Source organism: Chrysochloris asiatica, unplaced genomic scaffold (genome assembly GCF_000296735.1).
Source record: "Chrysochloris asiatica unplaced genomic scaffold, ChrAsi1.0 scaffold00171, whole genome shotgun sequence".
Taxonomy (NCBI): domain Eukaryota; kingdom Metazoa; phylum Chordata; class Mammalia; order Afrosoricida; family Chrysochloridae; genus Chrysochloris; species Chrysochloris asiatica.
The window spans coordinates 4165417-4178722 of record NW_006408689.1 but is presented as its reverse complement, the minus strand read 5'-3'; the positions used below and the strand labels follow the sequence as shown (position 1 = coordinate 4178722).

At 36.7% G+C, this 13306-nt stretch overlaps 1 protein-coding gene across 4 annotated transcripts in view; it reads left to right on the top strand.

Moving 5' to 3' along the window:
* Positions 1-13306, top strand: part of CSNK1G3 (casein kinase 1, gamma 3) — a 145554-nt gene that overhangs the window by 115607 nt on the left and 16641 nt on the right. For 3 of the 4 annotated variants that reach the window (XM_006871627.1, XM_006871629.1, XM_006871630.1), the window contains 2 exons: positions 10889-10995; positions 11515-11538. In XM_006871627.1, the coding sequence (XP_006871689.1) occupies positions 10889-10995; positions 11515-11538 (131 nt within the window). The remainder of the gene's footprint in view (positions 1-10888; positions 10996-11514; positions 11539-13306) is intronic. The other variant, XM_006871628.1, reaches the window with a different exon arrangement.

Sequence of the window (13306 nt, the reverse complement as noted above, 5' to 3'; positions counted from 1 at the left end):
GGATATTATCCTATCACTTACAGCATTGTACCTCATGACTGATCTGGATATGTTCTTTTTGAGGATGAATGTAACACCATTCCTTTTCAATTTGTCATTCCCTGCATAGTAAACCATGTTGTTGTCAGATTCAAAATGCCCAATACCAGTCCATTTCAGCTCACTAATGCCTAAGATATCAATGTTTATGCTCTCTATTTAATTTTGACAACTTCTAATTTTCCCAGATTCATATTTTGTACATTCCATGTTCCAATTTTCAGTGTATGTTTACAGCTGTTTCTCTTCATTTTGATTTGTGCCCCATCAACAAACATAGGTTCTTTGAGCTTTTCTCCCCCAAGCTTAACTCTATTCACGTCATCATGGTCAATTCTACTTTGAGGAGGCATGTTTTTTCCCCAGTCGCATTTTGAGTGCCTTGCCACCTTCCGGTCCTGTATCTGACAATGTTTCTCTACTAGTCATAGTTTTCAGTGACTAGCAATTCGACAGTAGTGTGTAACTCTTTCTTCCTAGTCTGTCTTTGTTTGGAAGCTCATCTGAAACCTGTCCCCATGGGTGACACTGCTGGTTATTTAAAATACCGGTAGCAGAGCCCTCAGAATCACAGCAACTCAAACCACCACAGCACAAGAGACAGACGAGTGGTGGCTGTTTGGTTTTATGTCCATACTGTCTCTTTAAATTTCGATGCCAATCTTGATATAATCAAGATACAATCAAGATATTCTCTCCTAATCCTATCAATCCTGATACAATCAAGATATGCTCTCAGTGGCTCCTGAAACAGCTGAGTGTCATGATCCAGAAAATAATGGATTTCTGGATTCTCCTGCAAATTCCCCAGCTATAAACCCTCTGAACCTCCAAACATACCTTTATATTTGTTCTAGAGTTCCAACACCATCTCATGAGTCCTCTTGGCCCAATATTCCGTGTTATTGTTGACTGAGCTCCTCACGTCACGTCTACCTGATCCGCCATCTTGAAGGTGGAAGACCTGTTAGTGTAGTGGTTAAAAATCTGGCTGCGCACCCCGCGGTCGGCAGCTCGAATCCCCCAGGCCCTCTGCGTGAGAGAGATGAGGCTTTCCGCTCCTTGCAGTTAAACAGCCTTGGAATCTGGCGTATTAACCCACAGCACCACACCAGAACTCCGATATTAAGCTTTGTGAAATTGTTGTTAGTGCCGTCGAGTCCATTCTGACTCTTGAATGACCCTGTGTACAGTCCTGCATCATGCTCACAATTGCTGCTACACTCGAACCCATTGTTGCTGCCACTGTCCCAATCTGTGTCCTTGGGGGTCTCTCTCTTTTTTACTATTCCTCCACTTTACCAAATATGATGTCCTTCTCCAGGAGCTGATCCCTCCTGATAATATGTCTGAAGTATGAGAGATGAAATCAGGTCATCTTGGCTTCTAAGGAGCTTTTTGGTTGTCCTTCTTCCAATACAGATTTTTTTTGTTAACTCTGGTAGTCCATGGTACCTTTAGTATTCATCTCCAACACCATAACTCAAATACATCAAGTTTTCTATGGTCTCCACCAGTTGTCTGTCAGTTTGTTGTACTGTGATGGCTTGTGTGCTGCTGTGATACTGGGAGCTATGCCACTGGTATTTGGAATGCTGTCAGTGTCACCCATGGTGGACAGATTTCAGTTGAGCTTCCAGACTAAGACAAACTCAAAGAAGGAGAGGCAGGCTACTTCTGAATGTTTAGTCACCAAAAACCTTATTAATAGCAATTAAAGTAGTCAATTACCAAAGGACAATTATTGTATTTTATAAAAAAGTCAAGGAAGAGTTTATACACAGAAAGAAGCATCCTTTGATTAATACTGGGGACAGAGGGAAGGATCACTAACTAGAAAGCAGGCATCTATTAACTTGGGTGAAGGGAAAGATTGTATAGAAGTCAGCACAACATGAACAAGTTAAAGAAAAACACTGGGTAGTGTAGAAAAGTAAAAGGTAGCAATGATAAAATACTGTTTCAGATACAAATCTGCAATAACAGTAATAATCTATGAATAGATACCTTTTCTTGTACTTCAGTGAGTAATAAGTAGGTATTTGGTTATAAAACGTTGTATAGTTTAGAATGTTGAAGAGCAGGATTTTAAAATATTAATGACTTAAATGAGCCATTCTGGACCTATGGCATTCATTGTTTGCATTAATGTTTCATTTATCACTGCCCTGTTTTACTTGGAGCTCATAATTGTTCTCAGTGAAGTAGCAGTCCAGCATCCCAGGCTGTTTAGGTTTTATATTCAAGGTGAAGCTTCTTATCATTTAATCTACAAAAAGAGCCTCAGATACTCATTGTTTCAGATGTCCTTTGAATAAGAACTGAATTAACAGAGAGTCTACATTTGATCTCCCTGGAAAGAGCCTTTCTAAGATTATTACATTATAGACTAGACATACAGGTTCCCAAATTGATGACATTGTAGTTAAGAGTCATGCTCTAGAGTCAGATTTGAGTTTAAATTCTGTACCTTAGATTATTCATCAGTAAAATGGAGATATTTATAATATTTCTATCTTAAAATTTTGTTACATGAATTAAATAGTAAAATAAGTATTTAGCATAGAGTCATAGGGGCATTCTGACAGTTCAGTCAATAAAATCTATTGCTTTTGCAAATTAAGAAACTTGACTAGTTTTTAGTCATCTCGGAAGTGACATATAGAAATATAACCAAAAGCATTACCAGTGAAATTTATCTGATTTTTGTTTATCTCATTGTTGTTGTTGTTATGTGCCGTGGAGTCGGAACCGACTCATAGCGACCCTGTACAGGGTTTCCGAGGGTGTAAATCTTTACGGGAGTAGAAAGCCTCATCTTTCTCCCGCGGAGCAGCTGGTAGTTTCGAACTGCTGACCTTGCGGTTCACAGCCCAAGTCGTAACCACTACGCTACCAGAGCTCCTTGTTTATCTCATTAGTGAAATCAAATTAATTCACTGATCCTCAGGATATAACTGCACATTTTACAAACTTTTCTCACTCAAGAAGCTAAGAATATTATTCACTTGTTTCAAACATTTTATTTGAACATGTTACTGACTTATATGTGTTTTGTGGAAGCTCCCAAGGGAATCAGATGTGCTCCTCTTTGTTCCCCTTGTTGTTGTTGTTATGTGCCATGGAGTCGGTTCCAACTCATAGTGACCCTGTACAGGGATTCCGAGACTGTAAATCTTTACAGGAGCAGAAAGCCTCATCTTTCTCCCACGGAACAGCTGGTCGTTTCGAACTGCTGACCTTGCAGTTCGCAGCGCAATTCATAACCACTACGCTACCAGAGCTCCTTTTGTTCCCCTTAGATTCATTATTAATAAATATGGCTGAGAAACTGCAGCTTATTACATTCAGTTTCCATATGTTTTTCATGAAAAATACATGCGTGTCTACTGCATACCAATGGAGTCCTGGTGTGGTACTGTGGGTTAATGCGCCACAATGCAAAGCCTTTTGAACTGCATGGTTGGCTGTTGAAGCTTACCTGCTGCTGCTTGGAAACTTTATACAGGAATGCTAAGGGTTGGAACTTACTTGACTGACAACAGCACTTAACAACAACAGTAACAACTGCATACCAGGCACTGTGCTAGGTTCTTTGAATAAAAGAATTGCATAAATGGTAGTGCATGTCTCAGTGGAAGTTTCAGTCACTTGTTGTTAGGTGCCGTCAAATCAGCTTCAACTCATAGCGACTCTATGCACAGCAAAACAAATCACTGCCTAGTCCTGCACCATCCTGTACTTAGGTGTTTATATCTATTGTTATGTTTGAGCCCATTGTTTTTGCCAATGTGTCAGTCCATCATATTGGAGATCTTCCTCTTTTTTGCTAACCTGCCACTTTTCCAAGCATAGTATCCTTGTCCAATACTAGTCCCTACTAACAACATGTCCAAAGTGCTAGAGAAATCTCGCCATCTTGACTTCTAAGGAGTGTTCTGGCTATATTATTTGGAAGACAGATTTGTTTGTTCTTTTGTCAATCCATCGTACTTTTAATACTTTTCTCCACCACCATAATTCACATTCATCATATCTTCTCTGGCCTTCCTTATTCCTTGCCTAACTTTCGCGTGCATATAAGGTGATTGAAAATACCATGACTTTGGTGAGCTACACCTTAGTTCTCAATTTGTATCTTTGATCTTGAGTACTTTAAAGGGTACTTTTGCAGCAGATTTGTCTAATGCATTTCATCCGTTGATTTTTTGACTGCTGCTTCCATAAGTGTTGATTGTAGATCTAAGCAAAATGAAGTATGTGACAACATCAGTGTTTTCTCCATTATTATGGAGGATTTTTGTTTTCTTTACATTAGAGTGCGATCCATGTTGAAGACTGTAGTTTTTGATCTTCATCAATAAGTATGTTTAGTTTTCTTTGCTTCCAGAAAACAAGCTTGTATCAGCTGCATATCATAGGTTGTTAATGAGTCTTCCTCCAATCCTGATGTCACATTCTTTATCTTATAATCCAGTCAGTGGGGAAGGCTAATAAATAGACAGTGTGATAAGTTGAGAAGGTACAAGTTGCTATGGGAATATATAAGAAAAACATCTAACCTGGATTTAGTGGGTCGAAGTTTCCTGGAAGATTTAACATCTAAATTGAGACCTAAAGAATCAATAGGCGTTCAACAGTTTAAGAAGATCAAAGGGTAAGAGAGGCATTTATCAGGGTAAATAAGTAATATGGCTAAGGATATGGAGGAAAACACATATATTGAGGAATGCAGTGTAGTTTAATTGAGCTGGTGGTGTTTGTTGAGAAATGAGATTGAGAGGCAGACCAGAGGCAAAGCATGAAGGATCTTACAGATCTTGTTATTAAATTTGGACTTTATTCAGAGGATAGTGGATAGCCATAAAGATAACTAGGTAGGGAACTTGATTAGATTTGTTGTTTTCTAAAGATTAGGTGTTTTGGAAACTAGATCGAAGAGATACATGTCTAAGGCAGGATCACGGCTGTCAAAAATCTGTAGTTGAATGGAGTTAAGAAAATTGAAAGGATTTGAAAAAGAAACTAGAATTTAATTGATTTTGGGGACTGAGAGGAAAGGGAAGGACTTAGTTATCCCTTTTTGATGTTTTTGCCTGCCAACTTAAAATCAGGTTTTGAAATGTACTACTTACTGGGAGCATTGGAGTTCTAGCATGGCTCTGTGGAATAGCTCTGGACTGCTAACCACAAGGTCAGTGGTTCAAATCCATTAGTTGCTCCTTGGAAACCCTATGTTGTTGTTGTTGTTGTTGTTGTTGTTGTTGTTGTAATGTGCTATGGAGTCAGTTCCGACTCATAACGACCCTGCATACAGTTTCCTAGGCTGTATATCTTTACAGGAGCAGAAAGCCTCATCTTTTCTCCCGCAGAACAGCTGGTAGTTTCGAACTGCTGACCCTGAGGTTAGCAGCCTGATTTGCAACCACTACACTACCAGAGCTCCTTTGTTGTTGTTATGTGCCGTGGAGTCGGTTCCGACTCATAGCGACCCTGTACAGGGTTTACGAGACTGTAAATCTTTATGGGAGCAGAAAGCCTCATCTTTCTCCCGCAGAACAGCTGGTAGTTTCAATCTGCTGACCTTGTGGCTCACAGCCCGATTCGTAACCACAATGGTACCAGAGCTCCTTAAGTGCCATCAATTCAATTTTGACTCATAGCCACCCTTTATAGCATTTCTGAGGAGTGGCTAGTAAGTTTGAACTGCTGGCCTGCGGTTCAAACTGACCTTTCAATCTAGTACTTATCCTACAGTGCCACACCAGGCCTATACTGATTCTGCGGCACTTAAAAACAACAAGTGGAAGCAATAGTGGTGACCTCTTATTTCACTGAATCTGCGCCTTTTAGTATAGCAAATTCCATTAAGCCTAATGTTAACTAAAACCCTGACCATATTAAAGTAGAAAGAAATAGGATGTTACTTAAAAAAAACATTTTTTCATGGTTTTGTTACATCTTGATTGTTTAAAATCTCTTCTAATTGGACAGCCTTTTGTTTGAATTTAAGGAATAATATGATTTATAGCACCAAGGGAAAAAGTGAGGACAAATCTTTACACAAGTGGTGCAGACATTTGTGACTGATGTAAATGGAAAAATAATATTAATTTTCATAATAAGCCACCTGATATTTTAGCCAATATGACATTAGAGGAAGGAGCTCTGGTAGCATAGTGGTTTACGAGTTGGGCTGCTAACCACAAAAAGGTCAGCAGTTCGAATCTGCCAGCTGCACCATGGGAGAAAGATGAGGCTTTCTGCTCCTGTAACAATCTATAGCCTCGGAAATCCTGTACAGGGTTGCTATGAGTCAGAATCAACTTGATGTCACATAGCCACCACTACCATTAGTGGCGTCACAAATATAGTACAAGTAATACTAACGGAAAAAGGATGAGAAAATGTATCTTGAGGCAATAAAAAAAAAAAATACATGATTAAAAGTCACAGGTGTAGAAGATGTCTTGTTCATTTTTCAATTTTGGTAATGATTTTAAAACAATTGTATTGGTGGTTTTAATGTTCTACATCAAATGATCAAACATGCAGAGCTACCAACAAGAAACAAAACTGAATGATTTTTGCAATTACATCATTTGCTCAGAGTATTTCAGAATATTAAAGCAGGCAAAAGAGAGCTGTGGAAGGAGTGGAGTGCTCATCTATTTAAGTTTAGTTTAGGAAATTTCTTGTCCAGTTACCACTGTAGTAAAGAATTTATGCTTATACTCTTTTACAGTACTATTTACAATAACATCTCCAAAGACTGGAATACTCAGGCTATAGCTTTTTGATGAATAACTCTAAAGTAAAAGTTAAATTGAAAATCTGTTTGAGATTGTCTTTGTTGAAAGTCAGTGAAAGTGGCACTATGCCTGGGGTCATCATTAGGAATCAAGACTTTGGTATCAGAATGTCAACTGTAACTTGACCTATGGTTTTAAGGGTATTAAGAAATCTGCTGCACGAGACCTCTTTAAAATGTTGAAGAGCAAAGATGTCAGCTTGAGGACTAAGGTGCACCTGATCCAAGCCATGGTGTTTTCAGTAACCTCATATGGATACAAAAGTTGGACAGTGAATAAGGAAGACCATAGAAGAATTGATGCCTTTGGGTTATAGTGTTGAACAAGTATGTTAAAAGTACCATGGATTGCCAAAAGAACCAACAGATCTGTCTTGGAGGAAGTGCAGCCAGAGTGCTCCTTGGAAGCCAGGATGGCCAAACTTTGTCTCTCATACTTCAGACGTATTATCAGGAGGGACCAGTCACTGGAGAAGGATATCATGTTGGGTAAAGTGGAGGGTCAGAGAAAAAGAGGAAGACCCCCAGTGAGATGGATTGGTACAGTTGCAGCAGTGATGGGCCCAGGGTTAATAATTGTGAGGTTGGCCCAGGACAGCAGTGTTTCATTCTGTTGTGCACTGATTGGGTTACTATGTTTTGGTACCAACTCAGTGACACCTAACAACATGTCCTCTTTTGAGTCTGGCTTGTGTTTTTTGTGATTCCTTGTTGGTATACTGCTATAAATTTTATTGAATTGTCTTTAGAAAAAAATTGCTTGTGTGTGAAAATTATTTCATAATTTCCACATCCATATATTGCGTTTCTTTGAAAAGGGCACAAATATGAATCCCTTCCAAATTTCTTGACACAGATGAGTGAGTCTTCCCCTGTAAACTGAAGTAAGTCAGGTTATATAATTACAATATGTATACAGTTACTGCTGAAGCATAACAGCAATTGTGAGGATAGTGCAGGGCATGGCAGTGGTTCATTCTGTTGTGCATAAGGTCACTATGAGCGGAACTAACAATGACAACAATAGTTACTATTGTTGGAGATTATCTGAAAATTGTAATACTTGGTTTTTAATTTTCAACTATGAAGCTTAAAGGAAGAGAAGATATGATAGATGGGCTGTCTAGAATTTGAAGTAGGGTCCATCTAGAAGAACAAAAGGGAAAAGAAGAAACCTGTTGATATTATAACTCGGGAAGAGCAACAGAAATTGTTCAGTCAGCTGTTTTGATTATCGCTTCTGTGCAAGGCACTGGTTAAAAATGGTGGAGAATACAAAAATATAAGAGGATTAGATTACTGCTTTCTAGGCACTTTACTATTTAGTGTAGGAGTTCTGAAATTTTTAAAATGAAGAATTAAGAACCCAGTTATCTATAGAGTAATTACTTTTAAGTGTTTTCAGGAAAAGGGGAAATAAAGCAGAACATGTACGCAATTCAGTAGAATGACAGAAGTCTTTTTGCCTGTGCCCCAAAAGAGAAAGGCAGGCTTATTCTCTGTGACTTGTTGTGTTTCCTATAAATACTGCCAGAGCTATTTTGCATGTTTTCAGCTATATGTTCAAATGCAAAGTTGATTTCTAAATACTTGTCCCATATAGGATATAGGAAAGTGGATTTCCATAATTGTGAATGAACCCACATATACTGGTTGATTTCTAATTATTTTTCTTGAGGTAGAAGAAATGGGCATATTTCTCTACACTAGAATATATATAAGGCCTGCAAGGGCAGGGATGCTTTTCTTATTATTGAGTTATCCCAAGTGCTTTAGACCAGTGTGCATTTTAGACCCTCAGTTAAGAATTTTTAGAAATAGGGTACTCCATAGAGCCTCTGTGGTGTGTTTCCCTCTCCCCACCCCCCGGTGTTTTAAGTTTATTAATGAGTTATCAACTGTAGTGTCATTAACATTTTTTTCTTATACAAAGATTAGACCATGGGAAGGGGAAGCATCAAAGACAATTCTTGGTGTTTATGCCTGGCGATCTGGAAGATAGTAAGTCTGTAATAGAAATAGGAACCATAAGAATAAAAGAATTAAAGAGGAACAAAGATGATATATTTGGTTTGGGGAATATGGAGTTTGGGGCAAAAGATAGCTGTCTAGCTAATCAAAGATGTGGGTGAGTGGTTAGGCTCTAATAATAGTTGAAACTATGATTGCATATGAAGCTACCAGTAATAATGATGGTCATCAGTTATTGTACTCTTGATATATGCCAGACACCATTTTTTGTAAATCAATTTCATTTCAAACCTGTGAAGTAGATTCTACTATACTTCTCATTTCATAGTTAAGAACATTGAAGGTATCTTTCCTTTAGCCAGATAGCTGGTAAGTGGTAGAGCTAGGCTTTGAATGTAGATCTGTTTGACTCTAATGTAATGAACTGGTGCCAAATGGTACAGAAATATAAAAGTAAATGTCAATTTAGAAAAAGTGACTGAATAAGTTTTCTAGGAATCATTGATAATCTTTAAGAGAACTCTTGCCAGAGTTCTGATGCAGGGGCAAAGGGCAAAGTCAAGGAGTTAAGGAATAAAATGAATGGAAAATTATTCAAAGAAAATGAAAATGGAAGTGGTAAGATAAGACTTTTTTCACCCCAAGAAGTTTAGTGATACAGGAAATGGAGGAAATAGGATAATAAGATGAATTTGCAGGCCAAGAGAATTGGGGAAAATTTGGAAATCTTGTTATGGTTTTGGTCTTATATTAGGCTTTCACTCATGCATATATGTTTATTCCAACCAATATTTCTTGAGTACCTACTCTGTGCCAGATATAGTGGAGGGAATCCAGTGGAGTACAAGACAGAGGAGGTTTTTGCTGTTATGGAGCTTCCATTTTAATGAAGGTAGTGGGTGGATATCAAGAAACACAATAAATAAGAGCACCGTAAACACTGAGAAATGCTACATAAAGAGTTAGACATAATGTGATGTCTGGATAGAAGCATTAGATTGTGACAGGAAAAGCCTGTTTTGTAGATGTTTTCTGAAAATCCAAAAGACAAGAAGATGAAACCAGTTAAGTAGAGAATTTGCAGCAGTGAGACTAGATAATGCGAAGGCTTCTGATGAATTTAAGCTGTGGAATGAGGGGGAAAGTGGCGTGAGATCAGTGAGCTATTCAGGCATTAGATCATGCGAGGGCTTTGTAAACTGGAGTAAGGAGTGTAGATTAGTATTTTAAATGAAATAGGGAGACAGCAATTGGAGAAATTATACATGATTTGATGTACATCTTAAAATGGAAAGGAAATAGAAAAAATCTCATATTGGCTAACTTTGGTCATTAATGAAATTCTGGACATATTACTTACCAAGGAGGCTTCAAAAATTTGTGAAAAAATTTCATTATCTTTTCATTGTGTTTTTCCAATAGCTTTTTGATGCTTCCTCATATATTCTATTATAAACAACTACATACTAACTGTCTTTGTGTTTTTCATATTAACTTTCTAATTTAAATACTTTAAACTGAATTATTATGTAACTTATTACTTAGTACTCATACAGGCATGCACTATGTAACGTGTGGGCAACATCTGATCACCTATACAGCTGTGGTTCCAACCACTATAAAGTCTATTAAAAATTCAGGGTACATGCAGTGATTCTTAATAACAAGTGGTGCTATTTTATTTTATTGCATCTGGACATTATTATTATTGTATTATGTTAAAGATTTTTTTAGTGAATTTGAAAGTACGTCTTTCATTTTTATGCATAGCAATGTAGTCTATACTATAAACTAAGGTAAACATTTGACTAGCTGATGTTAGATAGAACTGTACTTAATTTTCCATGTTCCAAATTCTCCTATAAGACACATTTAGGAATACAACTCATTCATAATCTGGGGACTGCCTGTATATAATGTGATCTTCATTGTAGCTATTATTGATATCCAAATCACTTAGTATCCTATATCACAGAATATATTGTAGATGTTAGTGACACATGACAGTAATATATTTATACATATGTATATATATGCATACATAAATACATATTTTTTATTTTCCAGGTTGTAAGTTCTACAAATGGGGAATTAAACACAGATGACCCTACTGCAGGACGTTCGAATGCACCCATCACAGCCCCTACGGAAGTAGAAGTGATGGACGAAACCAAGTGCGTCTTCATTTTGCTCATTTGAGAAACATTTTTTCCTCCTTAAACTCTGCATGTGTGAGATTTATAGTCATGAACAAATACTTTCAGAAACTTTTTTCAAGAAAAAAGTTTTTAGTTATTTCAATCACTTAGTTTTAAGATAGTGCTACTTCAGTAAATAATTCAATAATTTAAAAAAAGTGATATTTTAAAGAAATGTGCTCAAATTCTTAATAAGAATTAAAAGCATAGTCTTAGCTTTTGATTTTTAGGCGTGTTTATGCATGAAAGTTTGGTAATTGTTCTTCTGTAAACATAAGAATATATAATTAATTTATAGTACCCTTGCATGCTTTTTTATTAGTTTTAAATTAAGGTTTTATTTTTGTGAATGTAACTTTTACAGTGAAGCTGCTTGGAAAAATTAAGCATGAAAAACAATGTGATCATATCAATGTGGGCTGTTTCTGATGATCTTTCTCTCTCTCTTTTTTTTTTCCTTGTTTTTTTTGTGTGTGTATGTGTGTATATGTATAGCTGCCAGAAAGTGTTGAACATGTGGTGAGTTCTTAAGTGTAGGCAGGCAGAAATAGCTCCGTTGACTATAATTTCAAAGATTTTTCAACCATTTTATATTTTAAAAAACAAACCTATTAACATAGTAATTATAATTGGTTTATTCAAAAGTATTTGATGTCAATCACATAAGCTCTGAACAACAAGAAATAATTGCTTAAGGAGCTCTTTTGCCTGCTGCAGCTGTTTTTGCTTCAAGTGACATAGATCTGGGAGCACTTTTTAACTGAGTAGATGGTACACCAACCCTGCTTGTGCTTGTGCATTTATTGTGTAACGCAGAGGCTTTATTTGTTATTTTAATTAGAAAGGTAATTTTTGAAATCAAGTTTTCTCTTTCCTTATTTGAATACACATTGTAGCGTGACCTCACAATTTACTGATTAGCATTGCTATTGCCTACAAATAGTATATAGTGTGATATATTTTTTTATAATGTATAATGAGGTACTATTATGAAAGTTCCTCTTTTAAATCGTTCCTGATAATTGTAAGTATTATAAGAAAAACATTGTTCCTATTAGTAAAACTAACATTAAATGGAAATTGTTTTGTAACATCTATTTTGGTTGTAAAGCTATACTTAAAATTATGCTCTCAGTTTCAGAACAATTTTGTGTCAGTCTTTAAAAAGTTGCTTAGATTAAAGGTTTGAAATATCTTACTCGTATCTCGTATCCATAGCAAAGGAGCTCTGGTAGCGTAGTGGTTACGAATCGGGCTGCGAACCTTAAGGTCAGAGGTTCGAAACTACCAGTCGCTCCGCGGGAGAAAGATGAGGCTTTCTACTCCCGTAAAGATTTACACCCTCGGAAACCCTGTACAGGGTCCCTATGGGTCGGACCCGACTCGATGGCACTTAACAACAACAACAACATCCATAGCAAACCTCATAATTTCTGAAATGTTCATTTACTAGATACAAAGTAAGGAAACTTTTGTGTATATTTCTTTTTTAAAGAACATCCGTCAGTTTTGACTATAGAATTCATTGGCAACTGGTTCAGTTTAGTGCATTTCAGGTTATAATTAGTCACATTTAAAAACTAAAAACAATGATTTATGCTTATTCCTAAATTTTGGGTACAACTCTAACTTCAGTTGTAAAAGTAGTAAGTCAGAAGAGAGTAATAAGTCTGAGATATAAATTTGGGAGTTATCAATAAGAAAATGGATTTAAAGCAACAGGAATGAATGGACTTCCCTAGAGAACAAGTGTAATTAATGAGATGAAAATGGGCCTAAAATTGATAGCTGAAGAACTGCAGTATTGAGAGGATAGAGAAGGAGTCAGCAAAAAAGATGAAGATGGTTCATTTACTCAGCAAGTATCTGTTGAGCTTTTTCCAAAAAAGTGAGGGCGGGGCAAGGAGTGAGACGGAGAGGAAGGAGAGAGAGAGAAACTGTAGAGGCTTTTAAGTTACAACCAGACACTTTATGGGTTGGTGTGGAGCTTTAAGGTCATAGTTTTATGGAAATGCTGGTAATTGGCCTGATACTATTTTTAGGGCTTCTGTTCTACCTCCTATTTTGTTGCATAGTGCTAAAAGATTTCCTTTGTCAGATCTGCTAGTCTTTTTCTATTAATTATATAAGATTTATTTATTGATTTGTAGTGTTTATGTGTAGTACTAGTGCATTTACTATGTTGTTGTTAATAAGTACCTTGACATAGTCTTTAAATTTTAAATCTTAAAATTATATGTATTACCTGAAATCTATTTAAACCCAACAAGTTAGCTTATTTAGTTAA